This window comes from Lutjanus erythropterus, chromosome 10 (genome assembly GCF_056507025.1).
Source record: "Lutjanus erythropterus isolate fLutEry1 chromosome 10, fLutEry1.hap2, whole genome shotgun sequence".
NCBI lineage: Eukaryota > Metazoa > Chordata > Actinopteri > Lutjaniformes > Lutjanidae > Lutjanus > Lutjanus erythropterus.
In genome coordinates this window covers 27,403,679-27,428,606 of record NC_139326.1, presented here as the reverse complement: position 1 = coordinate 27,428,606, position 24,928 = coordinate 27,403,679, and the positions used below count along the sequence as shown (strand labels likewise).

General features: G+C 38.1%; 3 protein-coding genes across 3 annotated transcripts; 2 read left to right on the top strand and 1 right to left on the bottom strand.

Moving 5' to 3' along the window:
• The first annotated feature begins 955 nt into the window (after window positions 1–955).
• sftpbb (surfactant protein Bb) lies at window positions 956–8,725 on the top strand. Its single transcript, XM_084728868.1, has 11 exons — window positions 956–1,126; window positions 1,371–1,423; window positions 1,843–1,917; window positions 2,684–2,806; window positions 2,895–3,029; window positions 3,117–3,197; window positions 4,850–5,033; window positions 5,132–5,274; window positions 5,399–5,479; window positions 7,456–7,566; window positions 8,249–8,725. The coding sequence occupies exons 1-11, from the start codon at window positions 1,033–1,035 to the stop codon at window positions 8,285–8,287; spliced, it is 1,119 nt and encodes a 372-aa protein (XP_084584994.1). The 5' UTR covers window positions 956–1,032; the 3' UTR covers window positions 8,288–8,725.
• Window positions 8,726–8,841: 116 nt separating this feature from the next.
• Window positions 8,842–14,743, bottom strand: usp39 (ubiquitin specific peptidase 39). Its single transcript, XM_084728871.1, has 13 exons — window positions 14,414–14,743; window positions 14,006–14,084; window positions 13,823–13,917; window positions 13,605–13,741; window positions 12,639–12,791; window positions 12,321–12,546; window positions 12,114–12,188; window positions 11,761–11,828; window positions 11,289–11,477; window positions 10,948–11,090; window positions 10,637–10,772; window positions 10,401–10,487; window positions 8,842–9,115 (listed from the first exon to the last, which is right to left on the bottom strand). The coding sequence occupies exons 1-13, from the start codon at window positions 14,469–14,471 to the stop codon at window positions 9,062–9,064; spliced, it is 1,500 nt and encodes a 499-aa protein (XP_084584997.1). The 5' UTR covers window positions 14,472–14,743; the 3' UTR covers window positions 8,842–9,061.
• A 17-nt stretch (window positions 14,744–14,760) lies between these two features.
• On the top strand, window positions 14,761–17,971 carry c10h2orf68 (chromosome 10 C2orf68 homolog). The gene is made up of 4 exons (XM_084728869.1): window positions 14,761–15,044; window positions 16,587–16,702; window positions 16,790–16,935; window positions 17,032–17,971. Exons 1-4 carry the CDS (start codon window positions 14,935–14,937, stop codon window positions 17,152–17,154), a joined length of 495 nt encoding a protein of 164 aa, XP_084584995.1. The 5' UTR covers window positions 14,761–14,934; the 3' UTR covers window positions 17,155–17,971.
• Window positions 17,972–24,928: the final 6,957 nt, after the last annotated feature.

Below are 24,928 nucleotides of genomic sequence, written 5' to 3'. Positions count from 1 at the left end.
AAATATGAACATTTCTTGTAGTAGCTTTAAATTGTCAAATTTGTTTGTTCATATATTTTGTATAAATATATTGTTTGCTCATAATTAATAAATAAATAAATTGCATTTATTTTTATCCCTCTATTCTTCTTTATTCTTTTCCCTGTGGTGATTTTGTTTTTCCTTGTTGCTTTTCCTTAAAGGGCCAAGCAGTCAATAAACTGGCTTTGGATGGGCCCTCCTGCCCGGGCTGAGCAGTCAGGTCCTGCATAGATGAATCCTGAAGCAGGAATGCAAGGGAAAAGCAAAAACAATAGGGAAAATAATAAGGAAATATAAAGGAATAAAAATAAATCATATTATATAAAAAAATTATATATATATTTTTACAAATACACAGAAAATACAGTTATTTATATGAGATAAATACAATAAAATACAAATTAGTTATAATACGTATAGATATTTTAAAATATCTATATATATATTTATTTAAATTAAAATTACATCACTATTGAATCCTCCTTTATGTGCAGAAACTGACTGCTCACCCTGAGCAGGAAGGCCCACCCAAAGCCATTTTATTGACAGCTTGGCCCTTGTTGGCCCTTGAAGGAATACCAAAAGCTGGAGTGAAACACAAAAACAATAAGAGCAAAAGCAGAAGGTATAATGAGAGATAAAGGGATAAAATTGAATAAGTAATATTATATTAAAATAAATACATAAAAAATAAAACGATAATATACAAATTAAATGCAATAAATAAATCTATATGTTTAAAACCATATAAAGAAATAAACTGAAAAAAAGAAATTATAATTATTATTTCATATTTTGTTATTTGTCTTTATATTTTCACATTTATTTTCTGTCACAGATTTGTCCCTTTTTTTTATGGCACACCTATGACTCCACACTCTTAAAGCACTGACGGATAAAGGTCGCTTCACCGCGCATGCGCACTGCAGCTGCCGTTCTGATTGGCTGCGACGATCACGCTGTATTTCCGATGCGACCCAGGCAACAGCGCTGATGTTATTGTAGACAGAAATGATTTGCGCTTCATATCGTTTTGCGCTTCCTCACATCATGTCAGCCTCTCCTGTCATCCTGCTGGTCGTCGCGGTGTCTCTGTGGCCCTGTGGTAAGACGGAGAGTTTTTACTTCATCACTGTCACCTGACTGGTCGCCATTAACTCCGCTGTCAAAGATCATATTTTCATGGTGGGATTTAGGCCTATGAGAATTTAAAATCAGTGCAAAAAAGGGTGCAGCTGTAATGTGACTGATGCTGAAATGCTTAATATGTTTTTCTCTTTGTCTTTCTTTTTCCATTTCTCCTCCAATCACTGCCTGAATCATCTCTCTGTCCGTGTGGGGCATTTAAGGACACGCCAGGTTCATCATAGACCCGTTGTCACTCATTAAACACAAACCTCTGGTAAGCCTGACTTAATTTAATATATTATCACTGTTATGCGTTATAAAACGACACACTCACATACCAACTACACTTATACTCACCAAACTGCAACACAAAAATGTTGATCTCAGTCACATCCTCTTTTTGCACATGTATGTGTGGTTAAAATATTAGAAAGTATAAAATAGTAAAGCAGCAGTGCTCCTCCTTCAAATGTCTAGTCAGACTCAATGTTCTGCTTGTATCTCTTACGGAAAGATTTTGCTGGGTAAGACCTATACATTTATTAATTAGAGGTAATGTTTTCTGCAACACATTTCCTTACATTAACTCTTATAGTATGCACACAGTGAGCTTTCAAATCTGCATATTAAAAGAATTACAAACTGTGTTGAGGCTTGTTCAGGCTTATTATCTCACTGTTTTCTCCTTATTAGACTCTGGACATGTGTTCTGAATGCAGCCAGATCGTTCAGCTGTCTGCCAACATGATTTCCAGCCGAGATACTAAGGTGAGGATGTTGGTGACACTTTTTTTTAATTTTCACTCCACTTTACTCTATTGACCTCATGTGCTGGGTGTGTGGCGTCAGGACGCTGAAACGTTTGTCAATCTATTTCGCTTGTGCTCAGTTTCTATTGATAAATTGTGTAGGAAAATAACCCCTGAAGAATGGAATGGGCCCTTGCTAATGATTTAGATTGCCACCTCCAGCTATGGTTACAGAACTCCTATTAAATTAAAAATGGTGCCATTTGCTATATATGCTCTTGAAAAGGCAAACCCATCTCAGTCAGAGTTGTAATGTTTGTTTGTTTGTTTTTTTGTAAAATAGTCAGAAACAATCTATGACAAAATAGGTCGCAATTTATTTTATAGTACACTAAGAATGTTACAAGCTGTACTTTATCACATAAGACAATGAATAAATATGAATAAATAAATGAATAATTTCTCATTTTCTTTTGTTATATGCAGATATGCAGTGATGATTTCTGGGTAATATATATGTTGATCGTGTTCATTGTAAAGTCTTTGATCACGATACGATATAATACGCAGTAGCTAGTATAAGCACAAAATCTGACAAGCTGAGCACATCTGCAAACCAGGCGAGCAGTAATGTCTGACGAACATAAAAGCAGCAGTAAGAAAAGACAAAAGAGAAAACAACGGGGACTGGGAACTAGTGTGCACTAGGGTCCATTGAAACTACCTTACACACTGTACTCAGTACAGTACAACATGAACAACACACTAACCACTGTTCTTTGCAGGAGACTGTGTATGAAACCTTGCACGCTCTGTGCAAACGCCTCCCTAAAGAACAGGCATCAGAGTGTGATTCACAGGTGAAGACGTATCTGCCAAAGGTTCTGCAGCAAACACCTGGTCACCTGGTGAGTTTAGCATCTAATTAGCCTTCTTTAATGAAACACTTTGGCCTTCAATGTTCACCTTTAATGCAAGATAATATATTTTATGTAGAAACCAGCAGAAACCTGTATGGTTTTTGGACTTTGTGCTGCCCACAAGGAAGAGAAACCGCTGAAACTTCCACACCATGTCACCAATGAAGAAGACATGTCCAGCTCTACAGTCAGCACTGCAAACAACGCCCCTGTTAGTATGAGAAAGCAGAAGTGATTGTTAAAATGAAAGTTTCATTTTCATACTGTACTATAAATGATGAGCTGATCCTCCCTCCAGGAGCTGTTCAACCCAGCCTGCACGCTGTGTCTGCTGATCATCAAGAAACTGGAGAACCTGTTGCCTACAAATAAGACTGAGGTGACACTTTTTTATATTATTTTGTGTTACTACAGGCACATATCCTTCACCATAAATCACATCGAGCCTGTTCAGACCTGGTGTTAACATGTGACCTGGGTGATCTGAACATAAGCGGACAGCTCTGAGTACGTCAGTTCACACCTGGTATTTCACTGCATCTCTAGATGCGTCTTAGGTGAGCGCATGTGATCAGATTTCACTTCCTGCTCTGTATTCAAATACACACATGGGCTATTTTGTCTATTAAAAATGTCCATTCATTTCCATTTGGCCATTCGGTAAAGATATGTGACTATTCAATTCTTTTTTTTAGTTCAACGCCACACTAAACTTTTATATCAGGCCACACAGCACCGCTGGGAATTTAGAATTGAAATAAACACAAGATGCCTGCTTTTACATCTTATGACTGTGGAAATCTGGTGTTTTCACATCACAGCTGATGAAGAAAGGCATTATTGACAGAGTCATAGAAAGTCAAAGTGTACCCAGTCTGCTTTTCACAATAACACAATGTTTTCTCCAAGAAAAGAAACAACTTAATGAATTGCATTTAATGCAGAATTTACAAGAAGGCACAATGATTAAGAATTTGCCATAGACATTTCACCTAGCCGCTCTATATGCAAATAAACACATTTGAAAGAATTGCATTGCATTTGCATTGTTAATTTTAATCCGCTGCCCAACAGAAGTAAACACAACCTGGCTGCACCTCTGTGACAGAGAAATCTCTCAGACTTACTCCAATGAGGCTCCAATGTGTTCCTCCATGTCTGCTAAAAGTTTCTTTTTTCTTTTTGTGGTCCTTCAGTGTAATTTCTTTTTCTTTTCTTCTTTGTTCTGAGTTTAACGTCACCTGTCAAATGTCAGTGGCTCATTGCTTTGTGGTTCGCACACAATGCTTCATTCTGCTGGCCTTACAAGGATTTATTGCTGTGTTTCCATGTGCTAATTGCAAATTTCCTGGCACGCGCATCCAATTTAAGATCAAACGTAATTCATCAACACACTCAGATGGGCAACAACAGATTTGGCTGTCAGCATACGTTTCATGAATCCACATAGGATTTTTGTATTTTCTTCTTACTGCTATGTTTAAGAACAAATATAAGAGAAAAGTTAGAAAACATTCATGCATGAGGCCCATTGTTTTTTCCACAAAGAGAGAAAGTACTTAATATTTGCCAAATTTGCAAGAAGGCCGAAATAAATAAGACATAGTTTCACAAAATTTATAAAGTTTCTCCTCACTCAATAACTCTCAAAGAGCACAATTTTTCACTGCAATATTGTTACTAGTGTTTTCACAAACATCCACTGAAAGTAAGAAAGCCCAAACACATGATTTGCATTACAGTGAACAAAATGATGTACTCACAGGATGTCAGCTGAGTAGCGGACCTTCGATGTGACCCAGGACACACTGCGTTCACACTGCTTAAACATGTTGAAACATGCTGTAACATGCAGTCCAGGCCGTCTCTGAATGTGGCCTGAGTGATCAGATCTCAAATGCATCCTGGGTGCACTGTCACCTGTACTTAGAGCTGTACACTTCTGATCAGATCGCCCAAGACGCATGTTAATACCAGGTCTGAACAGTGCCATCATGCACACTTCACTATCTTCTCTTTGTTTCCCTGCAGGAAGCGTTGATGAAGCTCATGGGAGAGGTCTGCGATCTCATCCCAAAGAGCTATAAAGATGAATGCGATGATTTCATTGCCAAATACGGCACCGAGATAGTCGAATTCCTCTTATCCTCCGCTGCTCCTCACACAATATGTGCTCTTCTGCACCTCTGCTGGTTCAAGGAGCAGACTGTTCCAGGTCAGTCACATTTTTATAGTGAATACATTTGGGTATAATTTGCTTATTGGTTTGAGCTGAACCTCACACTGCCACCACCATGTTAACACTCTACCCAGAGATGTTCCTCCCCTCGGATTGCGAGTCGTGCCGTACGCTGGCTGTGCTGAGCCGACTCCACCTGGGTCCCAACTCCACTGAACCTCAGACCTCCTCTTTCCTCCAGTCTGTGTGTGTCCATCACCCCAATGCTGTCCCCAAGGTCTGACCCCCAGCTCAGATCGCTCACTGCTCCCAACTAACGAAATCCTTCACAAATCATTTTAGAATACAAAAGAAAATGTACAAAATCAAAAAACTGTCAGTAACTCTGATGCTCTTTTCAGTGTGAGGCTTTCACCAGAATCTATGGCTCTCGTCTGCTGAAGGTTTTGGGAAACCAGATGGAGGGTCCACATGCTTGTGAAGTAAGAAAAAGCTCTTTTAAAAACACTCACATGCATGTGTACAATTACGTATCTCATGACTGAGAGCAATCCATCCGAGTATTTTGCTCCTGTGTCATGCCGCCACTACTTTTCTGCTCTAATTTGACTGGTGGCCAATAAAAATTCCCCGGCCTTTGCCAGTTCAAATGCATAAAAAATAGAAAAGACAGTGGGGCATAGAGCCGCTTTAGGGGTGGTGTGGATGACCAGGGGAAAATATGGAGTGAAAATGAGTTGAATGATTTATGGAGGTGAAATAAACAAAGAAGAATTTACTGATGCTATCATGCTGACCATTATTTCACTAAAATTGAACTTGGATCCTTTTTCAATAGTTGCTTCCCCAATTGTTGAAAAAAAAATGGAACGTTTTTCAATTCCTGAATGGGGGTATGCCAAAAAAAAGCCACTGGTATAAATGATTGATGCCACGGTTCCACTTCCTTCCACTGTATAAAACTGAAGCCAAACTATCTTGGGTACATTCACTGCTGTCTTGCTCTGGTTACATCATTTGGAGCCAGAGTGTGTGTATTAGTGAGCAGCACTGGAGCCACGCTTAAGAGTTCCCGCCCACACATCTGAACGACTCAATCACGAGCAGAGCTCAGCTGTTAATCATGGCATGAAAACCCCTTTTATTACATCAAATAATTATTACAACCCAAACTGAACAGGAAAATAAACACTTCAACCATCATCAGTGTGATAACAACTACATAAAATGACAGGTAAATTTGGGTCAAATATATTTGACTTGTAATTTGATGTTTTAGTTTGGCTCCTGTCACATCTATTAACACTGGGGCGGCAGGATTTATGACCTATCCTGCAGCCAGCCACCAGGGGGCGATTGAGACAATATGGCTTCACTTTTGGGGAGCTCTCATGTTTTCCATTTCTATGTGTGTCAGCAGTGGTGGACAGTAACTAGTGCATTTACTTGAGTACTGTACTTAAGTACATTTTTTGAGTATCTGTACTTTACTTGAGTATTTGTTTTCTTGGAAACTTGGACTTTCACTCCACTACATTTTAAAGACAAATATTGGACTTTTCACTCCACTACATTTCTATGAAGGTTGTTGTTACTTGGTACTTTTCGACTAAGCACAGCTTTGAAGTCAGCTGTTGCTGTTTTTTCTTTTCTAAAACATAATTGGTCACACACAGTGTTCCTCACAGAAGTAAAACCAATCACAGTAGCTCCTCTCAACTGGGACTGATGTAAAAGCAGAAATACGTCATCCAGGTGCTCTCTGTAACAAGAACAAGCAAGCTGTTCCTCTTTCATTCAAACAAAACAGGAGAAAGACAAAATTAAATCTCAAGATGTTATTGTGATTAGAAAAAGAAATAATTCCAGGTAGGCTTTTAATAGTGGATTGTTTTTATCAGGTGAAAAATACCACATAATTAATGTAGACAATAGCTGTCCTTTTTGTTTTGTGTAGCAGAGTGGTTCTACAAGCAGGTCCGTGCACCATTAGATGGTTTCAGAGAGTTACAAGCTTCTGTAAATGCATCGTGAAAATAACACAGCAATGTATTGATATTAGAAAATGTAATTTGTACTTTTGAATACTTAAAGTGTTTTTTAAGAAAATGTACTTTTGAATACTTAATTATTTTGAAAAACAGGTACTCTAGTACTTTAACTAAAGTCAAATTTTGACTGAGCAACTTTCACTTGTAGTTGAGTAATATTTGACCAGGAGTATCTGTACTTTGACTGAGGTTGAGTACTTTGTCTACCACTGTGTATCAGTGGTATTAATCAACGAGCCAGAGCTGAAATTGGCACACTGACTGACATGAATCTCTTATGCCATTCAAACCTCAGTTGATCTACTGACACACTTTACAATCAGTATGATGTGTCATTGTCCACGCAGCACTGATCATGAACAGTGTAGCCAGTTGAATAAAAGCGATCTGTCCCATTTGTCTTGCAGAGAGCTGATCTGTGTGTGGCCTCACAGAAGTTGGAGCCGCTGGGGAAGAATCGTTGTACATGGGGACCGAGCTACTGGTGCAAAGACATTCAAACTGCTCAGAAGTGTGGCGTAAGTGAAGTATAACACAACATTTTTCAATAAACCATCTTTAGCTATTGGCAGTAATGGCCACACAAATTATCACATCCTGAGAAGGATATCTCACAATCTGATCCCGGCTTTACTCATTTACAGGAATCGATAAACTCCTGCCCACTTTAAGAGCTGTTCTTCCTCTTATTTTGAGTCCACTGAGTCCTGTGGAAGCCTATTTCTGCCAATGTGATGGAAAACATCCTGTTTTCCTGTCCAGTCATAATAATGAAAAACTTTCTCAAAATAATGACTTAGTAGCTCAAAAAAGTGACTTGGTTTTGCAAGATACAAAACTTTGTCAAGACAGTTTTTCTAGTTTATTTTGAGATACCAACTCATTATTTTGAGAAATCTTCTCATTATGTTGACATACTAAGTCATTGCCTTCAGTTAAATAATTATTTTAAGAAAGTTTCTTATGACTTACAAGATCTGCTTTTTTTTATCAATCAAATTGGCAGAAATAGGCCTCCATAATTTCCAGCTTATCTTTGCAGATTCTAGGCCATTTGTTTACTGCTTTTAACCTGCTTTACATTACTAGAGATTCAACTTTGTCATTGCACAGAATACAAGTATTAAAACAACAAAATGCAGTTATGTTGAAAATAATTTCAACATGTTTCACATCCCTTTTCTGTGTTTTTATTTTCAGAACCTGGCCTTCTGTGAGAAATACATGTGGAAGGAGTGAACCAAACTGCCAGCAGCTCTGCAAATATCTGCACACAAAGAACTACTTTTTTTTTTTTTTACGAATGTATTATTGCACTGATCTTCTCTTACAGTTTTATAAATGTAATGCACTGATCAACTTTCTTTTTCTTTTTGGGGGAAATTAGCCATCTCATAGGGTCTTTCAGTCAATCAGCCATAAATATCCATCATAAATAGTCCAATTTGCCTGAAGTGTCACAAGACTGAGGCTGGGATTCAGTCTGAAATAACAGTTTCTGTAGTGGTTAACAGTTATGTGAAGTGTTATTCAGTATATCGGTGTATGTAAGTTATAATGAGTGTGAAAAATGGCAAAAACCGTCCATGATTACATTAAGATCAGCTCTCAGTGTGTATTAAAGACTATTTGGACAACTGGTTTCTCAATAAAGCTGCAGAGATGCTTCTTCTGTTACCTTGTTGATGTTCCATGATCCCTGATACAAATAAGCCAATGTACATGACAAACTCCTGAAACTAAATTAAATTCAAAGGCTTGTCATCAAAATTCAACATCCAGACAGAGACATGTATCCTGGAGCTTGTTTATTTAGAAACTTCCACATAGTAAAAAGGTAAAACAGTGAAAAAAAATTACATTTATTTTTTGTGGCTATAAAGAAAAAGTTCTGATGTTCTCTTGCCACTCTCACTCTATATTCTGTTATTTTAAATCACTTAAATACACAGTTCATGTTCGAAATGGTGGCAACACTTCTGGCCATTCACACTGAGGAAAATCCTGCCTCACTTACACCCCTGTGTGGTTGTTTGTGTCATCGCCACTCTCTTGCCTCTTCCAGATCTAGGAGAGAAAAAGGAAAGGATTCACAAAATGAGCACTGTGCAAATCTAAAACATTGCAACATCACAACTCATTGTTAGGCAATCTGATATGCAATAAGATTCAGCTGATACAGGTTTTTGAAAAGCTGCTGACAGTCACTTAATACTTTAATAATTTAGACCTACTAATTCTGTGTCATTAACTTTGACCATTTTTAACCAAGAACCTAGAAGGGATTTGATCTGGCACTAAGTTTTAGTTCAAGTTTAAGTTTTAGGGAGCAGAGCACCTGAAATCACTAAAAATCACCACTGAAACTCCAATTTAATTAAATTCTCATAAGCAGCACTTCAGGGAGGCACGACGTGGTTCTGCATGACACTAAGAAAAAACTTTTTATATTGCTGTTTTTAGAAATAGCTTTACAAAAAACTTTTTTGTACTTATGATTAAAAAGAAACCTTAATGTTGTGAAAATTAAAAGTACCCCCAACCAGCATAAATCCTATATGAAGATGTAGAATACAGCGCTGCAGCATTAGTGTCAATTTGTAAAAGAAAATCCCTGATACTGACAGTATTTTGTTGAGTCTGTGTTTGCTCCATTTTTCACTTTTTTCCTGTTTTTGGCTGCTATGTTTCAACCCTGATACCAAAACAGGCTTCCCACCCACAGTGAAGGCGCATTCATTGCCTTCTTCTTCTGTGAAGTCTTATGACAGTTGGCAGTTTTTCAGCACTTAATGACTGCATTGAATATAGAAATACTGAACATAAAATATGGTTTAATTAAACTAAATTTACATGTTTTATTCAACTTATTATAGTATCATTGTTTTAGGAATTATGCATGGCTGATACTTTTTAAATGAACATTTTTTAAAAATCTCATGGACCCCTGCAGTACTTAAAGGTATAGTTCACCCAAAAATGAAAATGCAGTCAATTTCACTGTTTTCCTGTGAAACTCCAGCAGTGTTTTCTGGACTAAAAACTATGGTGAGTAGATAATGACTGAATTTTCATTTTTGGGTGAACTATACCTTTAAGAAATCTCCTATGGGCACTTGTACCTCTATTTGAGAGAGGCTGCCCTCAGTAATCTGTGTCATAATAAGAACCTGCAACTGCCTGTTATAATGTAGATTTCCGTATGAAAATCTCATTCGAGCATGCTGTGAATGCCATCAGATGAAAAGTGATGAATTTTTTATGTCATCTATGTTGCACAAGAAGAGCATGGAGCCAAGGTTCTGCAACATTTACATGTTCCAACATTCACAGGATGAGTGGGAGGACTCGCCTGGATGTAGGCCTCTGACAGTGTGATCATCTGAGGAAGAATGTCCGTCACCTGCAGGTCCTGCATCTCATACCACTTCCCAGTTCCCTGATGAAACACAAAGACAGATTATGACTCATTTGAACCAATAATAACATTGTGTTTGTCAAAACATACCGTAGTTAATTTGTTCAGGTTATTTGTAGTAATGTCGCCAGAAATCAGGAAAAATTCAGAAATATCTGGATGCAGCTTACATGATGTAGAACATGTATTCTGTATGCTCCCTCTGTAGGTTTCCCATCATGCACTACATTAGCGACAAGGTCATAAGTTGTGTTCTTCTCTGTAGCTTGAGCTTCTTCTGTCAAGTACTCACGGAGGTCTACGTTCCTGTTGAGACAACATGAACAAGGGCATATTTAAACTAAGGACAAAAAACACAGTGACATCACTTCTCATGAGAGTTACATGATACAATAATAATGATTCATTACTATTATCGACATGCATTTCATGGTTCTATCAGGCACGTTGATCCAGGCTACAGTGCATGGACAACCCTTACGTGATAGGGAAGTTGACAATCGTGGGGTTCTTTTCCACAAAGAAGTTGTTCTTGGTGAATCTTTTGATGCAAAAGACGAGGTACGGAGGCAGTTTGGTCAGCTGGAACCTTTTGAGAAAATTCTCTTTGTAGGTTTTGTATTCCTGAGTGTAAATGAGACAAGAAAATGTGCACAGATATTTTCTCAATTTTAAAAAATATGGCAATACATTGGTATAGTAATAACGCATTTTGTTTTAAGTGCGACTATGTGAAAATGCAATTATTATAAGTAACTTTCCCCAATTTTCTATTATTTTGCCCATTTTATCAAAGACAAGAAGATGTGAATGATCGGGTACCTTCTCTGTGCTGCCATTGAACTTGCCCAGGATGTTGAAGAGCGGGACCTGCGGGATTATAAGCTGTTCCTTCTCATCCTTGTACAGTGGAGCTGTTGGGAGGTCAAGGGTCAGAAACAGGAAGGTGGACTCAGACATCTGCTCCTGGTACTCCTCTGTAACAAGCAATGCCTCTTTCTCCTCCGGTGGCTGGAAATTTAAAAAAAAAAAAAAAAACCTAAATACCATAACCAGAGAAAGTCTTCAGTGACATATATTAACTAATGTGCTATAAAATCTGCTTTTTTAAAAATATTTTTGTAAGTCTATCTGAAAGACAGCTTGCAGATAGATTTTTTAAATGCATCAATATCTATAAAACTCTTTGATCAGGCAATTTTAACATTATTTCTGAATAAACATGAGCTACTACTTTTGTACAATTATTCATATTTTAGATGTTAATGATTTCATAACTCAAGTGGTAACTCACTAAATCTGGGTGTGGAAGTTTCTTGGAGAAGATCCGCATTGAGCCTTGAAATGCTTTTGTAATGATTGCTATTAGGGCACAATGACAAATGAGAACAGAGGTTCATTTACATTTTTCTACCAATCAAAAACATATTAAACATTTTATATTCCCAAAATGTTAACTCTTAACTAAATCCAACCTCAGAAAAAATGGAAATTTCTATAATATTTGATATAAAAGTGTATGCAAGTTTTTCTTTAGCTTTACCATAATGTGACAAATGCCCATCTGAATATCACATTAAAGAATTAATTGGCATATTATGACTCAACAATTAAGCATCATACCCCTTTGACTCTCCTCCTACTCACATGGTTTTTTCTTTGTGCCTCCAAGAGCACCATGCAAAGCATTTAAGAACCACGTCATGAAATCCACAGCATCTCCTGCAGAACAGAAAACAATCAGCACCACAACCTCATCTCCACAAGGCAGTGTGTGTTAAAAGCCTACTTGATATCTGTAGTATGTACAGTAGTATAGTATAGTACTATAGTTGCTGGCAACTAAAGCGTTACCTTGCTTGGTAATTTGGAAGTTCTTCTTGCTGCACAGCACCACAGCCTGCAGCATCTCATGGGGAGACACATGGGCCTTGAAGTTTCTTGGATTCCAAAGTTTGCGCATCAGCTCACCAAACCTCTGCACCAAGAGGAACATGATGTCCCCCGGTGGCCTGCGGATGCCCCTGTAGTTTTCCTCCTCCAGGAAGTAGTTTCGCAAAGGTGGAACATTGGAAAAAGCCTGGGAAGAAAGGGTAAACATTAAATGGTTGAGATTCTATTTAAAAGTTTATGCTCAAGTCTGTTAAGGTCTACATTGCCAGCTATTCATACCTGTAACACCACATTAGCATAGTCGTTGGCTTTGATGTTGTTGAGCCCCACAATGCCTGGCAGGTAGGTTGTACCATCGTAGGCTCGGTACAGTTTACCCTGCTTGTCCAACCCTGCAATGTGCTGCTTGGTGAAAGTTGGCTTCAACACATACTGTAGAGAAAATTAGGAAGTGTCAACAAATTACAAACACAGACGTACAGGTTGTACACAACAGTATTTTTGATTCAGCACCTCAATACTGACTATGTGATATATCCATTGTCAAGTTTATTTATTCATATAGCATTAAAACAAAAATGGAGTTGACAAAAGTGCTGCACAAATTAAAATTACAACAAGAAAAATTAGTTGTAAAAAGATGCAATTACAAGAAATATATGACCCATGGTGCTTTCAAACAATATTTAACTCATGCTATGAGTGCATGATGTGGTCTCAGATGAAAAAAATCCTGAATATTCTAAGACTTGACTATGGCCAAGATCAGATGATGTTCAAGCTATATCCTTGTCTAACAACAACACTTAGTCATTATGTCCACATTACTGAGAAATATTTATCAAAAATCTCTTCTCTTTTGAAAGAACCAATAGTCATCCCTTCATAACAATTACAGCAAAATTTACTTAAAGAAGTCATTGTCCGGTAAAATGGCCCTATCAGTGTTTTACTATTATATATAATGATTCGGGATTATTACTACTGCTGCTGCAATAATGTGTGTGTTGCCTTTTACTGCTGTAGATGTTTAAGGGTGTGCTACATGTAACAACTTTATATGAGGTTGGGAAGTTTAATCTACAGTAATGTATCATATTCTATGAAGTCATCATATGTTTGAATATTTGAAAATATAGACACATATAGTAGAATAGCCTGACAATGACTAGATACTATTCATAAGCCATATTGTCCAGCTCTACTGACATGACATGAGCCGGTGACATTATTTTTTCCACTTACTGTGATGTCTTCTAATGAAGAGTCAATGATCTCATAGTTGTCTGGCAGACAGTAAAACTTGAGTGTGTGCAGATTCAGGAACACATGATGGGTAAACTGCACACTGTGAGTGTAAGCATGGGACTTCAGACCTCTACCTACAAGCAAGAAGACGTGAGTACATCAGTCCAAGTACAACGACGTTTGATTATTGGTCAAATGTCAGATAATTCACCTACCTTGAAAGTATTTCCCACAGATAAGGCAGGCATAGACGTTGATGTGGGAAAGAGAGATGGAGCAGAGCTTCTCAAAGTCAAAGTCCAGCACACTCCTGGTGGATAAACAGAAAGAAAACCTGGAATCAGCTGCAGAACTGACTATCATTTATCACAAACAGTAGCTATACGACTTTATCTTGCCTGTTTATAGTGTCCAGGTAAGGACAGTGACGGCTTCTCCGGTCTTCTACTACACGTCCTCGGCCTACTTTGGCTGCCACTGCAACATGAAGTTGAACAAAATAAGAGATCAGCTACATTTTGTCCAATTAGTTGAACGTAAACTAGCTAAGCATGCTAACTAAGCTAACTAGCGCTTTGGTTGTAGGGTATGATGAACTGGTTACACAGAGTAAATTGGAAGCACGGTGCATTTGTTTTTGCCAGTTGAAACTACACAGTAATAGTACTTGTTGACCCGCCTGTGTATGACTGGACAGACCCCCGACCAAAATCGAACGCACTTTCATCTGAAATCTTCTAACATTAGCCAGCTAGCTATCGGCTAACCAAAAGTAGCACAGACGTTAGAGGCATATATGAACTCACCCCTGTCTTCGTTGTCATCATCGTCCACCTCCTCTCTTTCTCTCTTCAGAGAAACCATCACAGCAGATAGCTTACGAGCTTAATGTCAAAACAACGAAGACTGTGTAACTTTATTTGGATGAGATGAATGGGTCAAGCACCGTGCGCGTCGAAACTCGCGGTGGTTGTACGTCGCGACTAGCTACAACAAAGCCTTACCCGGAGTTTGACGTTAGTTAGCTTCTCAATGCCATAACCAATGTGATACTTTACCGATTTTGTGATAGCATAACTTGGTATTTTATTTTATATAACGTAATTTTGTGCTATTGTCTGTTTTTGTTTTATTGGCTGTCTTTTTTTTTTTTTTTTTAAAAGTGCATTTTAGCTATTCATTGTAAACTCCGGGAGTGTTTTAGTTGGCCAACAATTTAACCATTAGCTAGCATGTAGCTTTTTGTCAGTTGTCAATGGATCTGACCGAGACTTGTTGCAATCATTAGCCCACAAATACTGTCACCGTATTGGACCTGTTTGTTGAAATGGATATTATAAGAGATGACGAAGTGCATGAGCTGAAATACAAACCAGGCGGCCGTTTGGATATGAGCCACGGCTTCCTGCACCATATCCGGAGGAACCAGATTGCTAGGTGATTTCCTCAACTACCTATGGCTAACGTTGGTAGCTAGCATGCTAGCTAGCTACTCTGTTCACAACGTCTAGTTAGAGCTGTAGTCACACATTTTAATAAAAGTTAATCTGATAGTGAATGAAGTTTCGCTGCTTGGGCAGATAGTGATTAATATACATTATTTTACGCTTAAAGTAAAAAATATAAGGAAAAATCGCACAGGCCTGTTGGCAAGAGCTATTCTTGGTTTAGATCACTGGAGACAAAACAAGATTTAGCTAGTTAGCTTAGCTGGTTACTACAAAAATAAGTTACAAGTTTGTTTCAGTGTCGTTATGGGGTCAATCAGCGTAGATTATTGTAATCATATATAGCATTTTTGTAAACTACTGGCTGGTGATTGATTGTGTCAGACATTGCTGGCAAAACGTGTGTGTGTGTGTGTGTATATATATATATATATATATATATATATACGAAGACCATAATACATTAATATATCCCCCTTGTTGCAAACCTCATTCCCCTTCTTCATATTAAAGAGAGTGTAAGGAAATTGTTGATACGGTTGTTTAGTCGAATGGCTCTGAAATATCAGTAGCCTAACTGCTGTGTATTCATAAATGTGTTATCTATGGTGCTGAAGTGGCAGAATTTGTAAATGGGCCTTTCCTTTGAGTCCTACCTATTTGTCAGATTCTTCTCAGATCTATAATATTCTCCAAACTATACAGCTTATATGGTGGGTTACTTAAAATCATGAGGGTGCTCCCATGGGGCCATCCACCTGTTAAAAATTAACAAATTCCTTACTGCATCTGTGGCATATTGTACATTTCCAAGTTTGTTTGGCAAATTGTGTGCATTTTACTTAACTAATATGAACAAAATGCACATCATTTAGTAATTTTTAATTTTATTTGAGCAATTGTTGCTGTTTAAATGAACAGAATAATAAAATAACAAGGCTCTGGCTCAAAACAGCTGCTCTTGTCCACCTGTCCTTGTTCAACAAACGGTGCTGACAAACAAAACAGTGTCGAATGGTTTGCAGTTGGTGAGATTTCCAGACTAACAAGTCAAACCAAACCAAATCTTGAGAAAGCCTGTGAGCTATGGAGAAATTGTACACAACAAATATATTGTCAGTCGACTCTGTAATGAGTAATGGATTATGAAGTGATTATTAAATTAATTGCCATTATTATTTATTATTTTTTAAGTAAAAAACTTCCCAAAAAAATTTCACTTTCTTTAAATGTCAGTATTTTCAGGCTTCTTTACTCTACTTTAAAGACAAAACAAGACATTTGAGGATGTCATCTGAAACACTGCTAAACATTTCTCAGCACTCTCTGACATTTTATAGACCAGACAACTAATCGATTAATTGAGAAGACAATTGACAGATTAATTTACAGTGAAAATAATCATTGTGTGCAGCCCTATTTTTCTGTTAGTTAATCTTGAATCAGTTAGATTCTTAGTGGTGATTAATGAGTGATCATTGACATACTTATTCAAAGCAATAACAAAGTGTTGATTTCTTGTTTCCTAAAGAGATGACTATGATAAGGAGGTGAAACAAGCCAAAGAGCTTCAGCGGCGGAGGCACACCACAACCCCTAGACGACCTCGTCGACCCGATATCCAAGTCTACCATCCTCGACGCAGACGTAAGTTGCCTGCCCTTTATTGCTTGGCCCACAGTAAATCTGCTAAATCCACTGAAGAATATTCATGTATGTGCCCTCATTTTCCAGATGGATCTGAGCCGGGGGCCGGTGCTGAGGCTGAAGAGTGGAATGAGAGCGGGTCGAGCACAGAGACAGAGACCCACGGAACTGAACTCTTCTGGCTTGACTATCAGGCGGATTCTGGTTCCATTACTTCCTTCCTAGTGCACAAGGTTAATGCACCATCCCTTTGACTGATATTTCTGGCTCATTGATCTATTTTACCTTGCTTTCATCTTGGTTCCTCATGTTTCTTTCTTTTTCTAAAGGAGGATGATCCTGAGAAGGTGGTGCAACGAGTCGCAGAGAAGAACATCCTGGATTCAGCCATGAGGGCAGCTCTAGAGGCCCGAATTCGAAAAGAAATGGACAAAAGACGAGACAAACGTTGAGAGATATTTTCAAACAGTATATTATGATGACGGAGGGGCTACAGGTCGAGAGGACCAATACTTCATTTGCAGTTGTGTTCTCCTCTGAAGCATTAACACTGTTGACAGTGTCGTGGGCATAATGAGGACTCTGGGATCAGATACAGTGACTGTCAGCAGAGACATGATGACCCACAGTCAGAGCCGTCTTCTGTATTTAAAGGAGAAGAAACAGCACTTATCGTAAACACTACAGTTGGGAGTTAACTGTCAGATTCATGTTTACTACATTTTACTCACCCTGAACTGTTACCTCATACCCTGACTCGTAACTGTGGGGGCACTTCAAGTTGACTGGACCTCTAAAACTATGTTGTTGCTGTCTGACAGTTAAATCCAGAAAGGAGAAGGTACTCTTTGAAAGAGAGCACTGTTAACCCTCCTCCTCTGTTGAACATGTCCTGTACATCTTGTGTTTACAGAGATCTAGTTTTTCTAAACAAGATTTATACTTTTTTTTTTTGGTAAAAAAAAAAATGCTGTGAACAGACCATTGGTCTATCAGCGATCTTATGTTTAGAAATGTGAGAATTTAGTTTTGTTTCTGTTTGAGTTGCTGAGTTAAGTGGTTGGAGCCATGATGATGTGTTTGTGTGTGGCAACTGTGTTTCATTGTTTTCAGTATTCTAATTTATTTTGGGTTGTTGAAATACTTTTATTTTTGATACTGTAATATTTTTTGAGGAAACAACTCTTTACGTATAAAATGACATTACATAAAAGCCATTTATTATTGTCCAAATGTGTCTGGATTTGCACTTTTGGAATTGAACAGCCATCGAATGTGAATGTTTTTTTTTCTTAGTGTCTTGATGTGGTGTAAAAATCTGTAGGGGATAAAAAAAAGCAGATCAACACTTTCCAACTTTGATGACTTCTATCCTGAAATATTTATGGCTGGGACTACATAATATTGACATACAGCTAAACACTGTATGGAATTCAGTTGAGTGATAGAGGATAATATAGAACTTAATCCTGAAGGAAATTCTCGTACCAAAGACCGCTCCAAAATCAAAGTAACAGAATAGAAACAACAGCATATTAAATATAAAGTGAAATATAGAATCTAAATTATATCATGAGTAAATGCAAAAACAGTGCCTAATAACAACAACAGAAGTAAGATCAGTTAAGTAAAAATGTAAACAAAATAGAAAAAGTGATCTTGGCATTTAAAGTGCAACCCCAATTCCAAAAGAGTTTGGATGTGTAAAACAAGTGATTTGCAAGAACTTGTTGACTTGTTTTCAGCTGAATACAGTGCAAAGGCAAAATATTTAATATTGAAATGGATAAACTTTGTTTTTTGGAAATATACTCTCATTTTGAATTTAATGCTTGCAAAATGTTCCAAAAAAGTTGGAAGAGGGGCAACAAGTTGCTGAATGCTCAAAAAGAAAAAAAAAAACACTGTTTGAAACATCCAGTAGGAACATGATCAGGTATAAAAAGGGCATTCTCAAAAGGCTTGGTTGTTTACAAGCAAGGATGGTGTGACATTCACTACTTTGTGAAAAACTGTGTGGGAAAAGAGCCCAACAGTTAAGAACAACATCTCTCAACACAAAACTGCAAGGAATTTAGGTATTTCACCATCTACAATCTATGATATCATTAAACAATTTAGAGAATCCAGAGAACCTGTGCATATAAGGGGCAAGGCTGAAAACAAGCATTGAATGTCCGTGACCTTTGACCCCTCAGGTGGCAATGCATTAAAAACTGCGCTTAAAACCCTCATGATTGTATAAAGGATACTACATGGGCTCGGGAACATTTTTGAAAAGTGTTGTCAGTAAACACAGTTTGTTGCTGCATCCACAAATGTTAAGACTCTACCATGGAAAGCCAAACCATCTACCATGTCAACATAAAACAGAGTCGTCTAGAGCTCATCTGAGACGGACTGACGCAAAGTGCAAAAGTATGTCTCGTCAGTCCACATTTCAGATGGTTTTTGGAAATCATGGATGTCATGTCCTCTTGGCTAAAGAGGAGAAAGACCTTCCAGATTGTTACCAACAGTACTTCAAAAGCCAGCATCTGTAACGTTGTGGCGGTGTGTGAGTGCCCATGGCATCATGGGTAACTGTCACATCTGCGAAGACCCCATTAATGCTGAAACGTACATACAAGTTTTGGAGCAACACGCTGCCATCCTGTTGTCTTTTTCAGGGATGTCCCCGACAACACCAAGATACATTCTGCAACAGTGTGGCTTCATAGTAAAAGAGTTCAGGTACTAGACTGACCTGTCTGTTGTCCAGACCTGTCTCACACTGAAAATGTGTGGTGCATTATGAAGCACAAAATACAACAACAGAGACCTGAAGAGCACCTGAAGTCGTATATCAAGCAGGAAGGGAAAATAATTTCACTTTTAAAACTGAGTGTGTTCAATTCCCAAACACTTACTGATGTTAAAAGAAAAGGTGATATAACACAGTGGTAAACCTGCTCCTGTCCAAAGTTTTTTGGGATGTGTTGTAGGTATCAAATTCAGGATGAGTGTATATTTACAAAAAAACAATAAAGTTTATCAGTTTAAACATTAAATATCTTGTCTTTGTACTTTATTCAATAGGTTGAAAAGGATTTGCAAACCATTGCACAGTATTTTAGAAATTAGGGTTGTGGTGATATTGAAAAGTAATGAAAAGTAATATTACACCTGATAATGAACATAATATTGTGCACGATATTAATAATGAAAAGCAATATTGCACGATGCTGAAAGGTGTTTCACGTGTCCATCAGCAGGTGGCAGTATGAATCAGCATTTCAGCTCTGCAGGACTGTCCCTTGTGTGTCTCAACTTCTGTTCATTCAAATGAGACTTGGTCTGTTGGTGCACGGTAACAATGTGTTCAGATTTAGAAGATAAACAGACAAACTGTCATTTTTATATACACAAGACACTGAGTCGTCACTCCAAAATGTCACATACTGAAGGTTCTTGTGTGGCTTAGAATAGTTGAGGGTCAGTATCTGTTGAACGTACAACCTTTTTTACTCAAAAGATAGAAACTGGAGAGCGAAACGCTAAATTTTCAGGGTCACTAGCGGACAACATTGGGAGGTGCTTATCTGACAATGAGCACTTCTTGGACTCTACTTTATACACAAGATAAGCAGCCTTTTGTGTCTTAAGCCAGGGTGAACTCTCACACAACAGGCCAATTTAGAGTTCAACTAACAGACATGCTACCATTCAAATTTATACCATTACAAAACAGGTTTGCTTTTTGTCTAAAACTTCATTGAACCTAATTTTTGTCATTATATCTATAATAACTGCCATACTGCATATTTACATCGTTCTTACTGCCCTGTTTACAATTTTTATCTATATTTAACCATTACACTACTTATATTCTATAGATTTGTAAATCATCTGTATATATACAAATAACTTGCTCATTGTTTTATCTATACATGCTGCTGTGCTGGTCACTATGTACACTTTGCATACAGGTGAGCACACTGCACTGTAAATGGCAGCAGGAAAATGCCTCATAGATCATAGTTCTATTCCTGTTCGTAATCATGTTTTCCTGTGCGCCAGATGTCTGTTATGTTTTAAATTTTATGTTTGCTCTTCTATATTTTATATTTTCATGCTTCTGTATTTTTATACGTCTGTGTTAGCCTGTGAGAAACAAAGTTTTGTTCCTGTGTATGCTGTAGGTGGAAATGACAAATAAACAACTTGAACTTGAACTTGTATGTCTTTGTAAAAGAGCTTCTTATGACCGTAAAAGACAGTGCAATATTCTTTGTGTGCAACTTTTATGTCTCAATATCACAAGGACTGGTCTGTTGATCGTGGTTTGTTTTCACATCTTGGCATGTTGTTTAATTTCTTTTCCTTCCTCATTTGCTGTTTGTTGACTTGTTTTTCCACCTGAAACAAACCTAGCAAGTTCAAACCAGTCAGGCATGTTCTTTATGCGCCGACTTTGAATCACGCACGGCTGACACCTACAAGATGCAAAGCAGGAGGATGGGAACGACCTTGGGACACAGAAATAAGAAAAATAGTTCTTAAGAAGGGTGATATTCCCCTTTAAAATTTAGATGCTAACAGCAGTGCAGAGGGTCGCTGTCTGTATCCTGTCAAACGGACAAATAGCAGACATATTTTTCTCATCCCTGTCCTGAAAAGTGACAACACAGTCCCACTCTCGTCCTCTGGCTGTGGAAAAAAACCAGGCTGACTTGACATTTGGACAGACAAGCTGTTGATTCACACCGTAGTCAGAGATTAATTCATTGTTTTCTTTAATGCATGAAAAAATGCAAACTTCATCCTCTGACCACATGGCGGGCCAAGTGTTATGCAAAGCCTTGTCAAGGAATCAAGGAGGAGTGGCATCTGCTGTGCTATTGGTCGAGCGCAGACACTCCTCTTTGGATTGTCGACGCCCATCTCCTGCTCACTTTTCATTCTTCAGGCAGCATGTGACCGAGGTTGTGAGGGGGGAGAAACATTCCCATGTCACCTACTCTGCTGCTCCACCACAACATTATCCCCCGTGGCACCATTTCTCAATTGGCTGAAAATTACCCAATCACAACTCACACCTTCACATCATACACACCCCTTTGTGTAGCTTTACATTAACAACATTATGTAACACTCAACCTGTGGTTTTGTAATTAAACCCCACAAAACACATGTGCAATGTTTTGAAACCAATTTACAGAGGGATCTGTAGTGACAAGCAGGCAAACTGTTATGTATTGGGCAATCTGTGAATATTGCCTAATATGTTACCTGTAATAACAGACATTTCGTAGTTATGAGTGATAAAAAATTTCCAAGGACCACCTTTCATGAGGACAGAAGGCATACATGACAATAAGGAGACAAAATAAACGGAGCTATGGCAGAATTTCACCATGTTCAATACTGTGCAGGGTGGTCTCTCCCACGTCACTTTCAAAAACCAAGCTATCTTGAGTCACTAAACGTTCAACTTGTCAACAGTGACACATTTGTCTCTACTTGATGATGTGTCGTGCTGATGTTAAATTGTAACTGGTCATTAGAATCAAGCCTTTTAGTTCTTCTTCTTTGTTTGGTGAATTATTGAGCACATTAAAATCCCCACAATCAGTCCTATACATCACTTGGTCGCTGGCATGGCACGCACACACACACACACACACAAGTGATCACATGATCCCCTCCTGCCTTACATCCAGCGGGGGTAAAAATAATCTAACCATATGGCAGCATCAAATCATTCACCAATCTGTAAATTTTTATCAGAACTCACAGTAAATGTCTGAATACACATTTAAACCCGATACTCTCAACAAACCAAGACCTCCTTGCTAATTCCATTCTCAAACCCTCTTATTCAACAGTGGATACTCAGACCACTCCAGCTTCTGACTTATCATGACTTACATCACACTGTTAGTTTTGATTTATTTATTGAGATTCTGAACTTTGAATGGTTACATAAGTAAACAAAGCTCCATTGTTTAACACAAACATACACAATATCTACTGTCCTCTCTGTTTGCACGTCTCAGTTAAGGGAGTTGTTTATAGGCTGAATGTGTATATTTACATCCTGGTCTAGAGTCTTCCTACATCATCTTGCATTGTCTTTTGAGTTCCCTCTGTTTTTACTTGATTTGTTTTGGCTTTGGTTTTGTTTGTAATAGAATCAACGTCTGCCTTCTTACTTCCGACCGTTTCTGCAAGTGGCTTTTTAATTTCTCAGTTGAATGAAGTAATCTCAAAAACAGACATTGCATAACAGATTTGGCTGGTTCGGGTATATGTAATCAGATTTACCTATGTAACCTTCATTAAAGCTACTACAAATAGTTTTTAACTGGTTATGAAACAGTCTCAATTTATGACTGATGCCTCTATATGATCTATATAAGCAAACAAGACCACACATAGGGAGATTGGCTATTTTTCTATTCTCATTCTTCAAGGCTGCCACTGGGTTGCAATCTCAATTTTTCCTGGCAAAAGATACAATGAGGAGTATGCTAGACAGTTAAAAAGAAGCAGGAGGACATTTTTATCTGGATTAATTTATTTTTGACATTATATTTTGTGGTTGTAGCAGTGGAAACACTGCTGCTTTTGTCCACAAATCATCAAAATAGAAAAGTTCCTTGTAATAGCTTTAATACAGATTGAGACTGTCATGACAATGAGGTGTCATTATTCAACACACCCAAATAAAAAGACATATACAGTGTTAAGAAATCCTTACTGACTGAACATACTGCTTACATAGGTGGTAAATTTTGATGGGTGATCCTATGTTCGAAAAAATGTTGTAAAAGAGCCCTCTTGTTGCCCCTGAGGTAAACAGGATGGTAAATGAAACATGATAAAATGCCCTGTAGAGGGCCCTTCCAGTGGATAAAACATGTTTAAGTGCCCTCATTGGTGCACTTTCAGTAAACACAACATAAGACAGTCCCCTCTGGAGTGCGCTTCCGGTGGACAAAACGCGGTAAAGTGTCCTCTAGGGTTCCTTCAGGTAGATAAAAGTAATGCAGTGTCATAGGCTGCCTTTCAAACTAGAAAATTAGTTGCCCTTACTACTGCTTGCAGTTGGTTAAATGGATTGTTGTGTGCTTTTATTACAGAGGTGTAGTAGTTGTTGTACTTTACTTTTTGTTGTACTTTCTTTCACCCCTGTCCACCTCTGAACAGAACTATACTCACCACAGAAGCAGTCTGTATTAGGTGATTAATTACAGATAGACAAATACAGTAAACACAAATGCATATATCCTTTATACACAATGTAAAAAGTACTATGAATTGCAAAAAGCTAAAATAGCGGTGTGTGGCTTTAATTTCACTTTCCTGCAAAAGTACAGTAGAGCAAGTTCCTGCAGAGATTGCATCAGCTGCTGCCACCCAATCCTCACCAGAAATCCCACTGACCTCAAGCAAACAGCTGATCTGCTTCCCTTTTCACTATGACAAAACTCTACACTGCTCAGCCTGTTAGTGTGCATTACTTACTTCCACCAAAGGTTCACTGCAACAAAGAGGTGATACTGGAGCACCAAACCAGAATTTAGCTGTGTTGTCCTGAGTGTTTGAAAAGTGGTGGAGACGTCTCTGCATATGTGGTGATGCATTTTAAGACACTGTCAACTTTGTGTTCAGTTTTTGTTAGTCAAAAAGGTGCATTTTCAGCAGAGTGCCTCTTTGAATATAACCTATGAGAAAATTAAAGGCACTTAACAATGTTTGGTCTTAACATCATGTTCTGTTTTGGTGTTGCAGTGCTTAGTTTGGTTGCAGAGCACAGGTGTGTCCTCTGTGCTTTCGATTGTGGGAAGAATTCTCTGTGTTGTTTTCTGTTATGGAGACACAACCATATAACACTATAATAAACCAGTATCAAAGCTGTATGTGTCATCAATGTAAAAGGCATATCATTATCAGCACATCATTGCATTACAAATCATACGGACTCATGCAACTCTCTGGAGGATTTATTTCCCAGTATCCTATAATTTTATCCTGGTGCGTTACAGCTGCAGCAGCCTCCATCACTGCGGTGATACTGGTATAGTGGGGAGTTAACTTGCCCATTCAAGGCTGTGGAAGTGTAACCCAACATAACCCTCCACTATCCAGAGTTAAATATAGACTCTTGACTGGGCCAATGAGGTAGAGGAAATGCACAGCTGCTGTGGTGAAACTGCAGACGAGACTTGAGGTCTGACTTTG

Coding starts and splice junctions, on each gene's coding strand:
- sftpbb (XM_084728868.1), top strand. CDS start 1,033: ATGATTTGCGCTTCATATCGTTTTGCGCTTCCTCACATCATGTCAGCC. Junction 3,030..3,116: donor GCACTGCAAACAACGCCCCT/GTTAGTATGAGA, acceptor TCCTCCCTCCAG/GAGCTGTTCAACCCAGCCTG. Junction 5,034..5,131: donor CAAGGAGCAGACTGTTCCAG/GTCAGTCACATT, acceptor CACTCTACCCAG/AGATGTTCCTCCCCTCGGAT.
- usp39 (XM_084728871.1), bottom strand. CDS start 14,471: ATGGTTTCTCTGAAGAGAGAAAGAGAGGAGGTGGACGATGATGACAAC. Junction 11,829..12,113: donor AGGCACAAAGAAAAAACCAT/GTGAGTAGGAGG, acceptor GTGCCCTAATAG/CAATCATTACAAAAGCATTT. Junction 11,091..11,288: donor TCAATGGCAGCACAGAGAAG/GTACCCGATCAT, acceptor ATTTACACTCAG/GAATACAAAACCTACAAAGA.
- c10h2orf68 (XM_084728869.1), top strand. CDS start 14,935: ATGGATATTATAAGAGATGACGAAGTGCATGAGCTGAAATACAAACCA. Junction 16,703..16,789: donor CTACCATCCTCGACGCAGAC/GTAAGTTGCCTG, acceptor CTCATTTTCCAG/ATGGATCTGAGCCGGGGGCC. Junction 16,936..17,031: donor CTTCCTTCCTAGTGCACAAG/GTTAATGCACCA, acceptor CTTTTTCTAAAG/GAGGATGATCCTGAGAAGGT.